The sequence below is a fragment of the Staurois parvus genome, unplaced genomic scaffold (genome assembly GCF_062004578.1).
Source record: "Staurois parvus isolate SC_StPar_1 unplaced genomic scaffold, SC_StPar_1.0 ptg000315l, whole genome shotgun sequence".
In the NCBI taxonomy this organism is placed as follows: domain Eukaryota; kingdom Metazoa; phylum Chordata; class Amphibia; order Anura; family Ranidae; genus Staurois; species Staurois parvus.
In genome coordinates this window covers 2,507,982-2,529,076 of record NW_028318111.1, presented here as the reverse complement: position 1 = coordinate 2,529,076, position 21,095 = coordinate 2,507,982, and the positions used below count along the sequence as shown (strand labels likewise).

General features: G+C 46.4%; 1 protein-coding gene across 2 annotated transcripts in view; it reads left to right on the top strand.

The window, feature by feature from the left end:
- Positions 1 to 1,055: 1,055 nt before the first annotated feature.
- The window catches only part of IHH (Indian hedgehog signaling molecule), a 195,350-nt gene continuing 175,310 nt past the window's right edge, over positions 1,056 to 21,095 (top strand). The window contains exons 1-2 of one of the 2 annotated variants that reach the window (XM_089683580.1): positions 1,056 to 1,270; positions 1,318 to 1,787. In XM_089683580.1, the coding sequence (XP_089539706.1) occupies positions 1,488 to 1,787 (300 nt within the window). In that variant the 5' untranslated portion in view covers positions 1,056 to 1,270; positions 1,318 to 1,487. Of the gene's footprint in view, positions 1,788 to 21,095 lie in introns of both variants that reach the window. The other variant, XM_089683581.1, reaches the window with a different exon arrangement.

Genomic DNA, 21,095 nt, shown 5'->3' with positions numbered 1-21,095 from the left:
TGGTATGGGGACTGAAAGGTAGCATAGGGACCAAATGTCCGGGATGGTAGCACAAGGACAGGGCAGCTGGATGGGGACATAATATCTTTGACGCCAGTAAGGGGACAGGTTGCAGAACGGGGACTGAATGACAGGGATTGTAGCACAGGGACAGGATGGCAGGACAGGGACTCAATGTCGGGGAACAGGGTAGAAGGACTGGGACAGAATTGTCAGGGATAGTAGGACAGGGACAATGTGTCAGGAAGGGGACATAATGTCTGGAATGGCAGTAGGGGGACAGAATCAGGACAGGAAGTAATAGGGATAGTGGGACAAGGACAGAATGTCAGGACTGGGACAGGTCATCGGGACTGGGACAGAATATCAGGAAAGGGAGTAATAGTCGGGGATAGTGGGACAAGGGCACAAAATTAGGACTGGGGCAGAATATAAGGACTGGGAAAATTGTCGGGCATAGAAGTATACTGGCACTTAATGTCCGGGGATAACAGGACAGGGACAGGGTATGAGGACTGGGAGGAATTATGGGGGATAACATGACAGGGTATGAGGACTGGGAGGAATTGTCGGGGATAACATGACAGGGACAGGTTATCAAGACTGGATGGAATTGTCTGGGATAGCATGACAGGGACAGGCTATCAGGACAGAAACGAATTGAATTGTCGGGGGTAACATGACAAGGACAGGCTATCAGGACAGGGACTAATTGTCGGGGATAATTGGACAGGGACAGGCTATCAGGACAGGGACTAATTGTCGGGGATAATTGGACAGGGACAGGCTATCAGGACAGGGACTAATTGTCGGGCTCGGTGACAGCCCAGCTCAGGGTAGTGCGGGGATCGGTGTGTCTGTGGCCCCGATGGCTCCGCTGGGTGATGGGAGGTCAGACTGAGAGCCGCCCGAGGTGGCAGTCTTGTCGTGTCATAAAGTGGGCGTGAAGTGAGTGCGAGCTCCGCAGTCCCGGTATAAAGCACCCCCCTCCCCTCCTGCCATCCATGTGCCAAAACAAACCGCCTTTCCTATTTATTGGGCGGCCAGCGCCGGGAGCGGACACACACACACCCGACAGGCGGCGGAGCGCTGCACCGAGCATCCTGGGAGAGGAGAGCCGGAGCAGTGACAGTTCGGGGACAGCCGGTCCCGGGAGTAGTGACAGTTCGGGGACAGCCGGTCCCGGGAGCAGTGACAGTTCGGGGACAGCCGGTCCCGGGAGCAGTGACAGTCCGAGGAGAGCCGGTCCCGGGAGCAGTGACAGTCCGGGGTGAGCCTGTCCCGAAGAACCGGTCCCGGGATCAGTGACAGTCCGAGGAGAGCCGGTCCCGGGAGCAGTCCCCGTAGCCCTGGAGGTCCGGACCCCCCCAGCAGAGACCGGGAGTGGAGGGGCCGCACACCTGGACTGAGGTCCCCCCCACCCTCCCCCGGTGCCGCCGGCGGATGGAGCTCCCGTGATCCGCAGCCCCAGGGAGCCCGGACGCCCCATGCAGCTGCCCCCGATCGTGCTGCTGCTCTGCGGCGCTTCGCTGCTCCTCAGCCCGGCGGTGCGAGGCTGCGGGCCGGGCAGGGTGGTGGGCAGGAGGCGAAGACCGGCCAAGCTCACCCCGCTCTCCTACAAGCAGTTCAGCCCCAATGTGCCCGAGAAGACCCTGGGGGCCAGCGGGAGGTACGAGGGCAAGATCGCCCGCAACTCGGAGCGCTTCAAGGAGCTCACCCCAAACTACAACTCGGACATTATCTTCAAGGACGAGGAGAACACCGGGGCGGACCGGCTCATGACACAGGTGAGGGGCCCGGGGGTAGAGGAAGGGGAAAGGTGAGGGGCCCAGGGGTTGGGTGCGGGGCAGGTAAAAGGCTGAGGGGTTGGGGTATGGAGCAGGTGAGGGGCCCAGGGGTTGGGTGCGGGGCAGGTGAAAGGCTGAGGGGTTGGGGTATGGAGCAGGTGAGGGTCCCAGGAGTTGGGTATGGGACAGGTGAGGGGCCCAGGAGTTGGGTATGGGATAGGTGAGGGCCCCAGGAGTTGGGTATGGAACAAGTGAGGGGCCCAGGAGTTGGGTATGGGACAGGTGAAGGGCCAAAGTGTGGGGGTATTAGACAGGTGAAAGGCTCAGGGGTTGGGATATAGTCCAGGTGAGGCACCAAGGGTGGGGTAAGGGGCAGGTGAGGGGCCCAGGGTTTGGGTATGGGACAGGTGAGGGGCCAAAGTGTGGAGGTATGAGACGGGTGAAAGGCTCAGGGGTTGGGGTATAGTTCAGTTGAGGCATTGGAGGTGGGGGAAGGGGTAGGTGTGGGGCCCAGGGGTTGGGTATGGGACAGATGAGGGGTCCAGAGGTGAGGGTAGGGAAAAGGTAGGGAGCCCATGGGTTGGGTATTGGATAGGTGAAGGGCCAAGAGATGAGAGTAAGGGACAGGTGAGGGGCCCAGTGGTGGAGGTAGGAGACAGGTGAAGGGTTAGGAGCAGGTGAGAGGCCCAGGGGTTTGGGTGCGACACAGGTGAGGTGCCAAAGGATGGAGGTATAACCTTTGGGGTGGGAATATGAAACAGGTGAGGGGCTCAGCAGTTGGGGTATGAGACAGGTAAGGGGTCCAGTAGTGAGTGTGGGAGCCCGATGAGGGGTCAGGGTACTGGAGTATGATAGAGGGAAAGAGCTCAGAGGTGGCAGTATGAGACAGGTGAGGGGTCCAGAAGTAGGATCATGGCCCAAATAAGGGACCTAGAGTTGGAATATTACACAGGTGAAGGGGGGAAAGTGGGATTATACAACATAAGTGAGGGGCCCAGAGTTGAAAATATGACATAGGTAAGGGGTCCAGAGTTGGGAGTACAGAACAGTGAAGGGGCCAAGAGGTGGGATCATGGCACTGGTGAGGGGCCAAACTTGGAAAATTATGTAGGAAAGGGCCCCAGTGTGGGATTATGACACAGATGAGAAACTGAAGGTGGGATCAAGACACAGGTGAGGGGATACAGATGGAGTTGCAACACAGGTGAGGAGCTGACAGTGGCATGTCTTAAGTGAGTGAATGATGAAGGTGGGCTGATAAAAAACATGATGGAATGATGTTTAGATGATGGCACAAGCAAGGGGAGAGGGGGAAAGGTGGGATTATTGTACAGGTGAGGGGTTAATGGTGGGATTATGACACATGTGAGGGGATAACTGTGGGGTGATGGCACCGGAAAAGAGCTGAACATAGATTGATGGCACAGGTGAGAGGATGAAGGTGGTATGATGGCGCAGGTGAAGAGATGAAGGTAGGATGACACAGGTGAAGGAATGAAGGTGTGACGGTGGCATAGGTGAGATGTTAAAGGTGGAATGATGGCACAGGTGAGAAGATGAAGATATAATGATGACACAGATGAAATGATAAAGGTGGAATGATGGCACAGGTGAGGGGATGAAGGTGGTATGATGGCACAAGCGAAGAGAGGAAGGTAGGATGACACAGGTGAAGAGACGAAGGTAGGATGGCACAGGTGAAGAGACGAAGGTAGGATGGCACAGGTGAAGGGATGAAGGTAGGATGACACAGGTGAAGGGATGAAGGTAGGATGACACAGGTGAAGGGATGAAGGTAGGATGACACAGGTGAAGGGATGAAGGTAGGATGACACAGGTGAAGGGATGAAGGTAGGATGACACAGGTGAAGGGATGAAGGTAGGATGGGGGCATAGGTGAGATGATAAAGGTAGAATGATGGCGCAGGTGAGAAGATAAAGATTGGATGATGACACACATGAGATGATAAAGGTGGAATGATGGCACTGGTAAGGGGATGAAGGTGGTATGATGGCACAGGTGAAGAGACGAAGGTAGGTTGACACAAGTGAAGGGATGGATGGTGGCATAGGTGAGATGATAAAGGTGGAATGATGGTGCAGGTGAGAAGATAAAGATTGGATGATGGCACACATGAGTTGATAAAGTTGGAATGATGGCACAGGTGAGGGGATGAAGGTGGGATGATGGCACAGGTAGGGGGATGAAGGTTGGATGATGGCACAGGTGAGGGGATGAAGGTGGGATGATGGCACAGGTGAGGGGATGAAGGTGGAATGACGGCACAGGTAGGGGGATGAAGGTGGGATGATGGCACAGGTGAGGGGATGAAGGTGGGATGATGGCACAGGTGAGGGGATGAAGGTGGGATGATGGCACAGGTGAGGGGATTAAGGTGGGATGATGGCACAGGTGAGGGGATTAAGGTGGGATGATGGCACAGGTGAGGGGATTAAGGTGGGATGATGGCACAGGTGAGAAGATAAAGGGGAGATGGTTGCACTGGTGTGAAACTGAAGATGGGATGATGGCACAGGTGGGGGATGAGGGTGGGATGATGGCACCTGTTGGAAACCAAAGGTGGGATGATGGCACAGGTGAAGAGACAAATGTAGGATGACACAGGTGAAGGGATAAAGGTAGGATGGTGGCACAGGTGAGATGGTGGCACAGGTGAGATGGTGGCACAGGTGAGATGATGGCACAGGTGAGGGCATGATGCTATACTGATGTCATTAGGTGAGGACGTAGAGATCACTACAAGACAGTAGCAAAGAGGAAAAGAATGAACTGATGTAAAAACTGATGAGGAAACCAAGAACAGCTGTTGAAAATATAGCTTGTCTTAGTGTAGATGAGGGCATAGGATGTGAGAAGAGTGTGGCTGTGACTAAGGCACCTTCATGTTGAGTAATGACTGATTAATGAGAGTGGTATATAGGTAATGTGATGATGGTATATAGAGAGTGTTATAGTGATATATTTGTAGTGTGATATTGGTATACAGGATGTGTGATGATGTAATATAGATATTGTAATAGTGGTATATAGGTAGTGTGATGGTGGTATATAGGTAATGTGATAGTGGTATATAGGTAGTGTGATGGTGGTATATAGGTAATGTGATGGTGGTATATAGGTAATGTGATGGTGGTATATAGGTAGTGTGATGGTGGTATATAGGTAATGTGATGGTGGTATATAGGTAGTGTGATAGTGGTATATAGGTAGTGTGATGGTGGTATATAGGTAATGTGATGGTGGTATATAGGTAATGTGATGGTGGTATATAGGTAGTGTGATGGTGGTATATAGGTAGTGTGATGGTGGTATATAGGTAATGTGATGGTGGTATATAGGTAATGCAGTGGTGGTATATAGGTGGTGTGATAGTGGTATATAGGTAATGTGATGGTGGTATATAGGTAATGTGATGGTGATATATAGGTAGTGTGATGGTGGTATATAGGTAGTGTGATGGTGGTATATAGGTAGTGTGATGGTGGTATATAGGTAATTTGATGGTGGTATATAGGTAATGTGATGGTGGTATATAGGTGATGTGATGGTGGTATATAGGTAATGTGATGGTGGTATATAGGTAATGTGATGGTGGTATATAGGTAGTGTGATGGTGGTATATAGGTGATGTGATGGTGGTATATAGGTAATGTGATGGTGGTATATAGGTAATGTGATGGTGGTATATAGGTAATGTGATGGTGGTATATAGGTGATGTGATGGTGGTATATAGGTAATGTGATGGTGGTATATAGGTAATGTGATGGTGGTATATAGGTAATGTGATGGTGATACATAGGTGATGTGATGGTGGTATATAGGTAATGTGATGGTGGTATATAGGTGATGTGATGGTGGTATATAGGTGATGTGATGGTGATATATAGGTGATGTGATGGTGATATATAGGTAATGTGATGGTGGTATATAGGTAATGTGATGGTGATATATAGGTAATGTGATGGTGGTATATAGGTGATGTGATGGTGGTATATAGGTAATGTGATGGTGGTATATAGGTGATGTGATGGTGATATATAGGTGATGTGATGGTGGTATATAGGTAATGTGATGGTGGTATATAGGTAATGTGATGGTGATATATAGGTAATGTGATGGTGATACATAGGTGATGTGACCATGTACTTTGAATCTATTCTTGCACTACAAGTTGAACTAGTGGGCTCAGATTTGGACAGATGATAAAGGCGGCACAAGGTTTCCAATAGGAGAGGAGATGGGACGAGAATGAAGAATAATGAGGGTCAGGTATCACATTTTGGAGCAATTTACCGACTGCGCTCTTCACTTTCATTGCAGTGGTTGTGGGATGAATAAAAGAGAGGCTTTATGATACTGGTCATTAGGCAGGAGGCAGCCTTGTGACATTCCCATCTGATTTACTACCGAAGTGTAAATATACAATAACGTGCAGCGATTGTTCTTGCTTTTCGTTTCTGACAGTGAAAGCAAATGTTTAACTGGTTACTATGGACTACTTCACATTTGTTATTTGTAAACCATGTACAGTCTTATGACACGAGTTTATGGTTCAAGGATTCTGACTGCTGCTTAGGATAGGTGTGGTGCACATTAGAATGGACAGAGGACACAAACAAGGTGATGTAAATAATGCATTGTGTCCATCGGGGGCCGAACCAGACAGGCGATGGGTCATAGATAAAGAAACAGAATACATGGATGATGATTGCAGCAAGATCAATCCAATGGAACTGCGATTTGTTAGCTGAGTCCCTCTAAGCAGCTCAAGTGTATGTCCAGCCAAATGCTTTTTTTTTGTTTTTTTTAACAGATCGGGGAAGGATGAGAACTTCTGTAGGGTTTTTACTGCTATCTGGGGGAAAGATTTACACTAACTTCCTGTCCTGGTGACAACAGTTTTGCCTGACAGAAACCTACATAGAAATTAGAAATCTTTCTAAAGTAGAAGAATGCTAAAAGCCCTGCCTTTTGTTTTTTTCTGGTACAGACAGCAGTACAAATCTGTCTGGGGTACTATCCCTCCATTACTCCACTAACATGGGTAGCACAGTGGCTAAATGGTTAGCACTTCCACCTGGCAGTACTGGGGTTGTTGGTTTGAATCCCAGCCATGGCACCACCTACATGGAGTTTGTATGTTCTCCCTGTGCCTGTGTGGGTTTCCTCCCACATTCCAAAGACATGCTGGTAGGTGAATTGGCTCCTGTCTAAATTGTCCCTAGTATGTGTATGTATGAATGTAAGTTAGGGACCTTAGATTGTACGCCCCTTGAGGGTTAGGGACTGATGTGAATGTACAATATATATATGTGTAAGGCGCTGAGTAAATTGACAGCGCTATATAAATACCTGAAATAATAAGAAAAATAGCATTTAAAAAAAAAAAATCTTTGTTGCAGTTTAAGATTTCCCATCACTTCCTGTCGTGTGAAATATTGTCACTAATGCAGGTCATACATGGGTCGAATTTCGAACAAATTTTCCTTAAAAATTTTTAAATTTCATGCGTTTTGTAATCCAATGATGCCACCATTGATTTCGAAATTCAACCAACCAAGTCTTCAATTTCATCTCATGTTGCTACAGAAAAGAATTTTCGTGGCCAAGAATTTTCTTTTCTTTCCAGGTCACGGCTCATGCTCATTTCTTTTTCGTTTATATTTCCCGCACGATTCTCCCATCACTGATTCGAATTTTCAAAAAATTTCCACTCAAATTTGACGGTCACACGAAAGTCGGTCCGTTTCTGTGGCCCACTAATGGTGTGAAATTCGAACGAAAATTCTTAGAAAGATTTTCAAAAGAAAATTCTTTCGGAATTTGACCCGTGTATGGCCGGCTTAAGATATTAAGGGTCCATTCAGACCTGCCCGCTCCAGTGTGTTGCATTAACATGTTAGGCATCTCATACAAATTAATTAGTTACTGATGCACCAGAATGGACCAAAAACCGGACATGCACCATTTTTTCAGACACAGCGCATCATAGAGCATGGTATTGAGTTACTATGGGGTTGATTTACTAAAGGCAAATAGACGGTGCACTTTGCAAGTGCGGTTGCTCCAGAGCTTAGTAAATGAGGTAAAGATTCCCTTTGCCAAGAATACACAATCATATGAAATAAAAAAAAAAAACAGCATTTGTGCTGGCACATGATTGGTTAATGGAAGTCAGCAGAGCTTCTGCTCATTTACTAAGCTCTGGAGCAACTGCACTTTGCAAAGTGCATAGTCTATTTGCCTTTAGTAAATCAACTCCTATATGTTCAATAAACAAACATTTGGACTGGACATTTGTTTTCAGTCAGGATTAGATATCATATAAATACACTATAAAATATAATAACATTCACCTTATCCCTGTCATCTGCCTGGACCAAGCAATGGATGGCTGAGACAATGGGGTTGATCAGGGGCGGACTGACCATTTGGAAACTCGGGCACTGCCCGAGGGCCCGGGGTCAGTAGGAGGCCCCATGAGATGCCCCTGGTACCTTTTTCATAGGCTTTTTTGAGTTTGGGCAAGGACACAGGGGCCCCATGATCCCCTATTGCCCGGGGGCCCCATGAGTTGTCAGTCCGCCCCTGGGGTTGATTTACTAAAAGTCCAAATAGATTGTGCAGTTTGGAAGTGTAGTTGCTTCAGAGCAGGGTTGGACTGACCATTCCGGCACTTGGACACTGCCCAAGGGCCAGGGATCAGTAGGGGGCCCCTTGAGAAGCCCCTGGTACCTTTCATAGGCTGTTTTGGGTGTGGTTTGATTGTGGGTGAGGACACAGGGACCCCATGATCCCCTTTTGCCTGGGGGCCCCATGAGTTCCCAGTCCGCCCCTGCTTCAGAGCTTAGTAAATGAGGGGGAGCTCTGCTGACTTCCATCATCCAATCATGTGTGAGCAAAAATGTTTTTTTTTTTAATTTTCCTTACGTGTGATTGGATATTCTTTGCAAAGTGAAGCTTCACCTCATTTACTAAGCTCTGGAGCTACTGCACTTGCAGAGTGCACCGTCGATTTGTCTTTAGTAAATCAACCCTTTGGTGTGCATGCAAAGGAGCAATCTATATGTAGAAAGTCCTTTAAAATAAAACAAATATTCAAATATTGAGCACGGAGATATTCACGATTTGTGCAGAAACTATCTTTATTGAAGAAAGATTATTTTTATGTTTGGACTTCACTTAGTGGACTTTTTTTCTGATTGTATTTGGCATCTTTTGGCACAATGGTTGCACTTTATTGGGTGGCAGTTTTTTATTCCAATTTTAATTTTATATATTTTTTTAATTATTTTGTTTATATGTTTATTTACATTTATTTATACACTGGTTATATAATTGTTGGTGTATTAGAAGGTTGAGAGCGCTGTTTGTGGTATTTTCCATTTCACTTCAAATATTCAATATATTTCAAAGTGGTGGAAGCTGCGTTGTCTAATGTTCTTGTAGCACAGATATCGTTGGTAAGATGCTCAGCGCACATATCGGTAAGTCTATGAAGTCTTCTGGATTTATCTGGTCAATGTAAACACAGCGCGGCGATATGGGGCTATGAAGGGGAATCCTATAATGTTCCGTTTGCTGAAGAACTACAAGTTGCAGCATATCTACCAACCAAGGGGCCACGATGGATATCAACTCCATCTTCAGTTCCTGAAACATTGACATTTGTATCTGCAAATGTTATTCTTTGTTCTTTTCTATATGCCGAGGTAATGTTTCCGGATTAGTGGCTGGTCGGGTTTATGTTCCATTCAGGCATGGGCAATTTGTCATGCTATTCTCTGCTTTTTAATATACACTGTGATTTGAGGATTATATATAACAAAACCACACCTAACTTAAAGTGAAATACCCCTTAAGACCCAATGCATAAATACCCCCCCAGAGGCGACAAATGTAGGTAAAGGCAATTAAGGTCACTCAAAATATGACAACTTACCCAATGTCCAACCAAAAAATATTTGAAGTCCTTCCAAAGTTCTCCATATACCCTGATAGAGTCCTCTTTAAGTCCACCAGTCCTTAGGGCTCATATACACGGGGCGTTTGGAAAACTCTTCTGAACGATGGAAACTGACTGCTGGAAAACGTAGGTTAAAAAACGTCAGTTTAGCCGCGTTTGCATAACGCATTTTTGCACGTTTGCGTTTAGAAGCGTTTTTTAACCACTTGCCTACCAGGCACTTATACCCCCTTATTTACCAGGCCAATTTTCAGCTTTCAGCGCTGCCGCACTTTGATTGACAATTGCGCGGTCATGCAACATTGTACCCTTATGAAATTTTGATCATTTTTTTCTCACAAATAGAGCTTTCTTTTGGTGGTATTTAATCGCCACTGGGCGCTTTACTTTTTGCGCTATAAATAAAAAAAATGCAAAAAATTTGAAAAAAAAAAAAAGTTTCTTTGTTTCTATTATAAAATTTTTCAAACAGGCATTTTTTCTCCTTCACTGATGTGCGTTGATGAGGCAGCACTGATAGGCACTGATAGGCGGCACTGATGGGCACTGATAGGCAGCACTAAAGGGCACTGATAGACAGCACTAATGAGGTGTCACGGATAGGCGGCACTAATATGCAGCACTGATAGGCGGCACTGATAGGTGACACTGATGATGGGTACTGATAGACGGCACTGACTGGCGGCACTGACTGGCACAACCCCTGGGCACTGACTGGTGGCACTGACTGGCAGCACTGCTGGGCTGCACTGGTGGGTGGCACTGGTAGGCAGCACTGGTGGGTGGGCACAGGTGGGTGGCACTGGTGGGCACAGGTGGGTGAGCACAGGTGGGTGGCACTGGTGGGCACAGGTGGGTGGCACTGCTGGGCACAGGTGGGTGGCACTGCTGGGCACAGGTGTGTGACACTGCAGAGTGGCACAGGTGGGTGCACTGCTGGGCACAGGTGGGTGATCTGCTGGGCACAGGTGGGCGGAGCTAGTGGGCGCACTGCTGGGCACAGGTGGGCGGAACTTGCGGGTGGCACTGCTGGGCACCGATCATCAGGGCACTGATCATCAGCGTGAGGAAAGTGCAGCCGAGAACCGGCACTTGCATTTCCCTGTGATCAGCGTGTGATTGGCCTTTTACCACATCACGTGATCAGCTGTGTCCGTAGGACACAGCGATCACGGAGATCGCCGGGTGCGCGCCCCCTGGGGCGCGCAGGAGAGTGCGTTCTGGGGGGACGTCATATGACGTCCACTCAGAACTGGCCGGCCGCGGTGCAGCCGTCATTTGGCTATCTGCGGTCGGCAGGTAGTTAAAAGATAAGCTCAGGAGACCTTTCCAAATGCCCAGAATGCACTGAAAAACAGTAAAAAATTAACTATTTCAGACATTTTGAGAGAAATAGAGAGAGCTGAAGCAGAGAGAGCAGTATGTGTTGAGATGACCTGTCTTTTCTGGTTGTATTCACTATGGATCCCATCATGAGCATAATGCGACGCGTTCTACCATTTATTCCTTCACGCGAAACCTGGAACTGACTGCGCTGGTGTGTCGAGTCCATTTGAATACATGGAAAATGCTTTGCATGCATTTCTGATGATAAAAAAATGCTCTGGATATGGAACAGTTAAAAAAACGCTTCCAAACGCAAACACTTATAAACACGGTTAACCGCATTTACAAGCGTTTGGTGTATACAATCTACTCTTGAACGCAAGTTTGGTGCGTTAAAAAAAAACGACTGTAAACTCAACTGCCTGTAAAGGACGATGTGTACATGGACACACAGGAAAACATTAGGAAGAGTTCAGGGGCTGGTGAAAAAAACGCTGAACAGCTCCTGAATGGCAGTTTAGGAGCTGCAGAGTTCATGAACCCTTAGTGATCTTTAAATCTCCAGTATACCTCAAAGCAATGACAACGCTGCCTAGGATTTCAGAGTAGCAGGAACAGTGTTGTCACTCAAACAGGAAGTTAGCAGTTCACTTGATTTCTGGGTTTTCTTTTCTGTATTTGCAATGTTTCTTTCCCCATCTGCAGCTGATAAACTCCACTTCAAACTCCACTCCAAAGTGACCCCACACATTGGTGGTTGGTGTAGAAGTGACCCTATACATTTGTGGTTGATATAGAAGAGACCCCTTACATTGGTGGTCAGGGTTGAAAGGACCCTTTACATTGGTGGTCAGGGTTGAAGGGACCCCTTAAATTGGTGGCCAGCGTACTCAGGAAATCAATTTGCCATTGCTCACTGATCAAGAAGTCAAGTGAGCCCCCTATTGATCAAGTGTAGAAGTGACCCACTACATTGATGGTTGGTGTAGAAGTGAGCTTTTACATTGTTGGTTGGTGTGGGAGTGACCCCTCACATTGTTGGTCAATGTAGAAGTCATGCCTCACATTGTTGGTCAAAGTAGAAGTCATGGCTCACATTGTTGGTCAAAGTAGAAGTCATGCCTCACATTGTTGGTCAAAGTAGAAGTCATGGCTCACATTGTTGGTCAAAGTAGAAGTCGTGGCTCACATTGTTGGTCAATGTAGAAGTCATGCCTCACATTGTTGGTCAATGTAGAAGTCATGCCTCACATTGTTGGTCAATGTAGAAGTCATGGCTCACATTGTTGATCAATGTAGAAGTCATGCCTCACATTGTTGGTCAATGTAGAAGTCATGCCTCGCATTGTTGGTCAAAGTAGAAGTCATGCCTCGCATTGGTGGTCAAAGTAGAAGTCATGCCTCGCATTGGTGGTCAAAGTAGAAGTCATGCCTCACATTGGTGGTCAAAGTTGAAGTCATGCCTCACATTGGTGGTCAAAGTAGAAGTCATGCCTCACATTGGTGGTCAATGTAGAAGTCATGCTTCACATTGGTGGTCAAAGTGGAAGTCATGCCTCACATTGGTGGTCAAAGTAGAAGTCATGCCTCACATTGGTGGTCAAAGTAGAAGTCATTCCTCACATTGGTGGTCGGTGTGGAAATGAGCCCTTACATTGGTATTTGGTGTAGAGGAGACCCCTTACATTGGTGGTCAGTGTAGAAGAGACCACTTACATTGGTGGTCAGGGTAGAAGGGACCCCTTACACTGATGGTTTTTGTAGGAAGGAAATCAATTTTCCATTGCTCATTGATCAAATAGTGACCCGCTCCTCCATTCATCAAAGTATAGAAGTGACCCCTTACATTGGTGATTGGTGTAGGAGTGGACCCTTACATTGTAGGTCAATGTAGAAGCCACCCTTTAAATTGGTGGTTGGTGTAGAAGTGACCCATCACATTGGTGGTCAGTGTAGAAGTGACCTCTTACATTGGTGGTCAATATAGAAGTGACCCCTTACATTGGTGGTTGGTGTAGAAGTGACCTGTCACATTGGTGGTCAGTGTAGAAGTGACCTCTTACATTGGTGGTCAATATAGAAGTGACCCCTTACATTGGTGATTGGTGTAGGAGTGGACCCTTACATTGTAGGTCAATGTAGAAGCCACCCTTTAAATTGGTGGTTGGTGTAGAAGTGACCCATCACATTGGTGGTCAGTGTAGAAGTGACCTCTTACATTGGTGGTCAATATAGAAGTGACCCCTTACATTGGTGGTTGGTGTAGAAGTGACCCGTCACATTGGTGGTCAGTGTAGAAGTGACCTCTTACATTGGTGGTCAATATAGAAGTGACCCCTTACATTGGTGGTTGGTGTAGAAGTGACACCTTACATTGGTGGTTGGTATAGCCATGACCTCTTACATTAGTGGTCGGTGTAGAAATGACCTCTTACATTGGTGGTTGGTGTAGAAGTGACCTCCTATATTGGTGGTCATTGTAGAAGTGACCTCTTACATTGGTGGTTGGTGTAGAAGTGTCCTCTTATTGTACATTGGTGGTTGGTGTAGAAGTGACCTCTTATATTGGTGGTCAATGTAGAAGTGATCTCTTACAATAGTGGTCGGTGTAGAAGCGACCTCTTACATTAGTGGTCAGTGTAGAAGTGACCTCATACATTGGTGGTCAGTGTAGAAGTGACCTCATACATTGGTGGTCAGTGTAGAAGTGACCTCTTACATTGGTGGTCAGTGTAGAAGTGACCTCTTACATTGGTGGTCAGTGTAGAAGTGACTTCATACATTGGTGGTCAGTGTAGAAGTGACCTCATACATTGGTGGTCAGTGTAGAGGTGACCTCTTATATTGGTGGTCAGTGTAGAAGTGACCCTTTACTTTGGTGGTCAGTGTAGACATGACCCCTTACATTGGTGGTCGGTGTAGGTGGGATATCAATTTGCCATTGCTTATTGATCAGGGAACCCCTAGCACCCCCCCCCCCCCGGGGAACCCTAGTATAGGAAGGTCATTAGTGATGAATTAAGGAAATTAATTCATATTCTCCAGGGTGGGGGGGGGATCTGTAATCAAAGTTCATCTGCAGTAAAACATAAGAGGGGATCAGAGGGCAATAGACGAGGGCAGGCTCAGTGTACACCTTACATTAGTGGTCGTGTAGAAGTGACCCCTTACATTGGGGGTTGGTGTAGAAGTGACACCTTACATTGGTGGTTGGTATAGCCATGATCTCTTACAATAGTGATCGGAGTAGAAGTGACCTCTTATATTGGTGGTCGGTGTAGAAGTGACCTCTTACTTTGGTGTTCGGTGTAGAAGTGACCTCTTATATTGGTGGTCGGTGTAGAAGTGACCTCTTATATTGGTGGTCGGTGTAGAAGTGACCTCTTATATTGGTGGTCGGTGTAGAAGTGACCTCTTATATTGGTGGTCGGTGTAGAAGTGACCTCTTACTGTACATTGGTGGTTGGTGTAGAAGTGACCTCTTATATTGGTGGTCGGTGTAGAAGTGACCTCTTATATTGGTGGTCGGTGTAGAAGTGACCTCTTATATTGGTGGTCGGTGTAGAAGTGACCTCTTATATTGGTGGTCGGTGTAGAAGTGACCTCTTACTGTACATTGGTGGTTGGTGTAGAAGTGACCTCTTATATTGGTGGTCAGTGTTGGAGTGACCCTTACTTTGGTGGTCAGTGTAAACGTGACCCCTTACATTGGTGGTCGGTGTAGGTGGGGAATCAATTTTCCATTGCTTATTGATCAGGGAACCCCTAGCATCCCCTCGGGGAACCCTAGTAAAGGAAGGTCATTAATGATGAATTAAAGAGATGAATTCATATTCTCGGGGGGGGGGGGGGGGGTCTGTAATCAAAGTTCATCTGCAGTAAAACATAAGAGGGGATCAGAGGGCAATAGACGAGGGCAGGCTCAGTGTACAGAGAGAGATAAACATACATTGTGTGCACACTGGAGGCTCTTTCCACATTGGAGGAGTTCCGGCCCGGAACCTTCACACACATTGTACATGACGAGGCCGACAATGACTTCTCAAAGTATTTGGAGCAGCTGGTAGATGATATTTATTTGTTTAGAAAGGAGTTCTCTATTCATGTATTGTTATTGGTTGTTTTAGCATTGCCATCATTTGGGATGTCTGTCAAAGTTACTGCTTCCTAAAAACGTACTAGCTGCCAGAAAAACACTCTGGACCCTTCTATCTGCCCATTGACTTGCCGTGTACTAATACATGCACATTAAAGTGACTCCAAATACTAATCCATACACATCGACTAATTAATGGCCCTGTAATGTATTTTTCATGAAATTGTTTCTTACTGTGTTTTTCTGCCTCCTTGTAACATCCTCTGTTAGCTCCCGCACCTCTCATTTTCCTCCTCGCTTCTGTTTGGATGGACTGATCAGTACATGTCAGTTGTATTTCAAGTACACTGCTCTGTGCACACTACAAATCCCATCGTCCATAGTCCATCTGGGGACCGAGCAAGAGAGGGGGGCTATGTTCCTACGTACAATGGGACCATGGAGAACAAACATAGCCACCCTCTAACAGGAAGTCAGATCACAGCATCCAAAAAAGGAATTTAGAGATTTGCAGGAGGCTGAGAGCAATAGAAGGGACTTTTGTGAGTTAAAATGTTACTAAACCCACAACAGTACAATCAGTCTGTAGATGCAGTAAAGCATGCTTGTTATATTCACTGTGGAACCTAAGGGGTTAATCCTCTGCATTGTGTAAAAAGGCTGTTTGATCCTGTCTTCTCTGATCCTCATATTCTTTTCTTGTCCCCAATCCATCTGCTGATAGTACAGAGCCTTGGGGACAAGCTGAACATGTTCAGTTTGGTGTGTATTGCCAGAGAGTTTTTTATTTTTCTCGGGAGAGTCCATGTGATCAGCACAGGGCCAATCAGGACTGTCCAGACAGAGGGTCAGGGGTCATGCAGCCTCATAAGACAATCAGGGGAGAATGAAAACTCCTCCTACAAACCTTAACCAGTGCTCTGCTGGACACTGATAGAAGTCACAAGACTGCTCTAACTGCTGATGAGAAAAGGTATTTAGCAGTTTATATTTACTAAAATAAATAGCATTTCCATGTTCTCTGTACTGTGGGAGACCAGATATAGTGAATGCAGGGTCCGGGGAGACCAGATATAGTAAATGCAGGGTCTGGGGAGATCAGATATAGTGAATGCAGGGTCCAGGGAAAGTGGATATAGTGAATGAACAGTCCGGAAAGACCAGATATAGTGAATGCAGGGTCTAGGGAAAGTGGATATAGTGAATGAACAGTCCGGGGAGACCAGATATAATGAATGCAGGGTCCAGGGAGAGTGGATATAGTGAATGAATGGTCAGGGGATACCGGATATAGTGAATGAAGGGTCCTGGGAGACCAGATATTGCGAGTGCAGGGTGCGGTGAGAGTGGATATAGTGAATGAAGGGTCTGGGGAGAGTGGATATAGTGAATGCAGGGTCCGGGAGACCAGATATAGTGAATGCAGGGTCCAGGGAGACCAGATATAGTGAATGCAGGGTCTGGGGAGACCAGATATAGTGGATGCAGGGTCCGGCGAGACCGGATATAGTGAATGCAGGGTCCGGGGAGACCGGATATAGTGAATGCAGGGTCCGGGGAGACCGGATATAGTGAATGCAGGGTCCGGGGAGACCGGATATAGTGAATGCAGGGTCCGGGGAGACCGGGTATAGTGAATGCAGGGTCCGGGGAGACCGGATATAGTGAATGCAGGGTCCGGGGAGACCGGATATAGTGAATGCAGGGTCCGGGGACACCGGATATAGTGAATGCAGGGTCCGGGGACACCGGATATAGTGAATGCAGGGTCCGGGGACACCGGATATAGTGAATGCAGGGTCCGGGGAGACCAGATATAGTGAATGCAGGGTCCGGGGAGACCAGATATAGTGAATGCAGGGTCCGGGGAGAGTGGATATAGTGAATGCAGGGTCCGGGGAGACCGGATATAGTGAATGCAGGGTCCAGGGAGACCGGATATAGTGAATGCAGGGTCCAGGGAGAGTGGATATAGTGAATGCAGGGTCCGGGGAGAGTGGATATAGTGAATGCAGGGTCCAGGGAGAGTGGATATAGTGAATGCAGGGCCCAGGGTTTAGTAACACTTAAAGAACGCATACTGAAATCAATTTTTTTTTAAACCAGAGTTTAATATCACTTTACAGTTGAACTCTAGGTCCAAAAACATGATATATATACATACATATATCTCTATATATATATATATAGATATATATATATATATTATAATGTAATACTCAATACACACAAAGGATATAAATGCACATTGTATGCACTAAATGCTTTTGCAAATCCGGCTATTACCTTATAAAACTAGCAGCGACATCCTCACTGTGCTGTACATAGCCTGTGCAGCGAGCAGAGCAGTGGGAGGGTATATATCATATATATTTGTATACTGTCATCTTGATTTATTTTTTTTTTTACTTGCTGTCTGGGGAAAAACAAATAAAAATAATTAAGGATCATTACTGGTGCAAGAACAGTTCCAAGATGAAAGAAACCTTTGTAACCCCCCGGAGCCATTAAAAGCTCATTGCACTTTAAAGAAAAACACACCAAATCCACCTTCATGTCACTTTCCCCTTGACTCCCATGCATTTGGCCAAAATGGCAAAATTTCTGTGAAATCTTCAGATTTATTCTAAACTTTCAGGGAAGTGAAAACTCTCAGTTCCTCTCCTTCCTATTCTAAGCATTGAGGATAATGTGCATGTCCTATGTGGAAGGATCCTCTGACTATGGATATATCAGACTTGGAGATCATTCACCCTGCTGATAGGAATGACTGCTGCTGTAAAGATGTTACAGGATAAGCCCCTTAGATTGGCCGTACACAAGATAACCTGGGAAAGGGTTTATCGAGGAATAATTATCTCCGTATTATCAGATGGATTGTAAGTGAATAACTAATTGTAATTTGCTTGTACTGTATAGAACGTCTATGCTTTGACCTCCTGCAGCATTGCTCAAGAAAGCTTTTCTATAGAGCGGGCAGGAGGAATGGAGTGATCAGGGGCGGACTGACAACTCATGGGCCCCCGGGCAATAGGGGATCATGGGGCCCCTGTGTCCTTGCCCAAACTCAAAAAAGCCTATGAAAAAGGTACCAGGGGCATCTCATGGGGCCCCCTACTGACCCCGGGCCCTCGGGCGGTGCCCGAGTTTCCAAATGGTCAGTCCGCCCCTGGGAGTGATGTAGCACCCCATGCGTGTGAAGTCAGCCTCCTCCTATTTGTTTCTCCAGATTCTACTGGACACAACAGCCGACACCATGCGACTTTGTACTGTAAGTAGCCTGAGTAGCTCAACACAAACCAGCGAAAGCGACATTTGACTTGGCCGGCTGTAACGTCCTTAGTGCCTGGTACGGGCCGCACCCCCCCAAAACCAACACACACACACCTACTAGCCTACTATGTACACCACTGTTGAATTCAGAGGGCATGCCATCATAAAAAGTGGGCATCTCTACATTACACTTTAAGTGGTTGTAAACCTCAGACCAGGGGCGGACTGAAAACTCATGGGGCTCCCGGGCAATAGGGGATCATGGGACCCCTGTGTCCTTGCCCAAACTCAAAAAAGCCTATGAAAAAGGTACCAGGGGCATGTCATGGGGCCCCCTACTGACCCCAGGCCCTTGGGCAGTGCCAAATGGTTTCCAAATGGTCAGTCCCCTGCCTCAGACATAAAATATGAACAGAGTATATCCCTTTATAGTGTATACTTATCTCTGTCCAGAGCACTAAGTGTCATTTCTTTCTGCTGCTACGCTCCTCTGCTATCAGCATGAGTCACTTCTGACACCAAAAGAAAAATGGTGGCAGGGAAGGGAGCTCCAGCACACAGCCTGTGATGGACAGTCTCAGCTCTGTTCCTGTGAGCTGTGTGAAGAGGGGTGTGTGTCTCTTCCCTTCAATCAGCTCTCAGAGCTCTACTCGCTACAGTGTTTAATTTCAGCTCTCCGCCCCTTGCTTTCTGAAAGCTCAGACAAGATTTATAAATTCTGAACAGATTTAGAGAAGAGGAGACTGCAGATAAACAGGTACAATTTATGTAGGAGGATTTGTTTCATTTATGTGTATCACCTGAGGCCAGTCACTTCACTGGGTATATGGAAGGGTTTACAACCACTTCAAAGCTCAAGATAAGGGATCATTTAGAAAAAAAAAAAAAAAAAGGATTTCTATCATTGCATATGCTTTTCTATTTACGGCAGGGTGACCAGATTTTCAAGATGGTATCCAGGGTCGCCATGCAAATTTTAACCACACCCACAAAATCACCCCCCCCCCCATTTTAATCAACATTTGAACAGCGATAACAATACCCATAAAGGTAAGCAGCCTGGCTTTGCAGTTAAAAAGACAAAACAGTGTGACAATGTGTGAGCATAGGTAGAATCAAGAATACAATTTCCTCCTTCCTTCTCACAACTGGGCCTGGCGCACTCTTCCGGGGTCACAGTCGGGTACAGTTTTTATCCAGGTATAGCCTCCTAAATGTGGGGACTGTCCCCAGAAACTGAGGACGTCTGGTCACCCTAATATACGGAATATAGAACGAGAACTAACACTTTATTTGATCCTACCTTAAAGAAGAACTTAGAAACCAGCAACAGTGTGGTCAGGAGTATGTAATGTACACAATGCTGCAGTCAGGAGTATGTAATGCACACAATGCTGCAGTCAGGAGTATGTAATGCACACAATGCTGCAGTCAGGAGTATGCAATGTACACAATGCTGCAGTCAGGAGTATGTAATGTACACAATGCTGCAGTCAGGACTATGTAATGTACACAATGCTGCAGTCAGGACTATGTAATGTACACAATGCTGCAGTCAGGAGTATGTAATGTACACAATGCTGCAGTCAAGAGTATGTAATGCACACAATGCTGCAGTCAGGGGTATGTAATGTACACAATGCTGCAGTCAGGAGTATGTAATGTACACAATGCTGCAGTCAGGAGTATGTAATGTACACAATGCTGCAGTCAGGAGCATGTAATGTACACAATGCTGTAGTCAGGAGTATGCAATGTACACAATGCTGTAGTCAGGAGTATGCAATGTACACAATGCTGCAGTCAGGGGTATGTAATGAACACTATGCTGTAGTCAGAGGTATGTAATGTACACAATGCTGCAGTCAGGGGTATGTAATGCACACAATGCTGTAGTCAGGGGTATGTAATGTACACAATGCTGCAGTCAGGAGCATGTAATGTACACAATGCTGCAGTCAGGGGTATGTAATGTACACAATGCTGCAGTCAGGGGTATGTAATGTACACAATGCTGCAGTCAGGAGTATGTAATGCACACAATACTGCAGTCAGGGGTATGTAATGTACACAATGCTGCAGTCAAGGGCATGTAATGTACACAATGCTGCAGTCAGGAGCATGTAATGTACCCAATGCTGCAGTCAGGAGCATGTAATGTACACAATGCTGCAGTCAGGAGCATGTAATGTACACAATGCTGTAGTCAGGAGTATGCAATGTACACAATGCTGCAGTCAGGGGTATGTAATGAACACTATGCTGTAGTCAGAGGTATGTAATGTACACAATGCTGCAGTCAGGGGTATGTAATGCACACAATGCTGTAGTCAGGGGTATGTAATGTACACAATGCTGCAGTCAGGAGCATGTAATGTACACAATGCTGCAGTCAGGAGTATGTAATGTACACAATGCTGCAGTCAGGAGTATGTAATGTACACAATGCTGCAGTCAGGAGTATGTAATGTACACAATGCTGCAGTCAGGAGCATGTAATGTACACAGTGCTGCAGCAGGAGTATGTAATGTACACAATGCTGCAGTCAGGAGTATGTAACATACAACACAGCTTATAGAATGCAATGATCAGGTGAATAAAGTACAGCACAATATACAGAGTG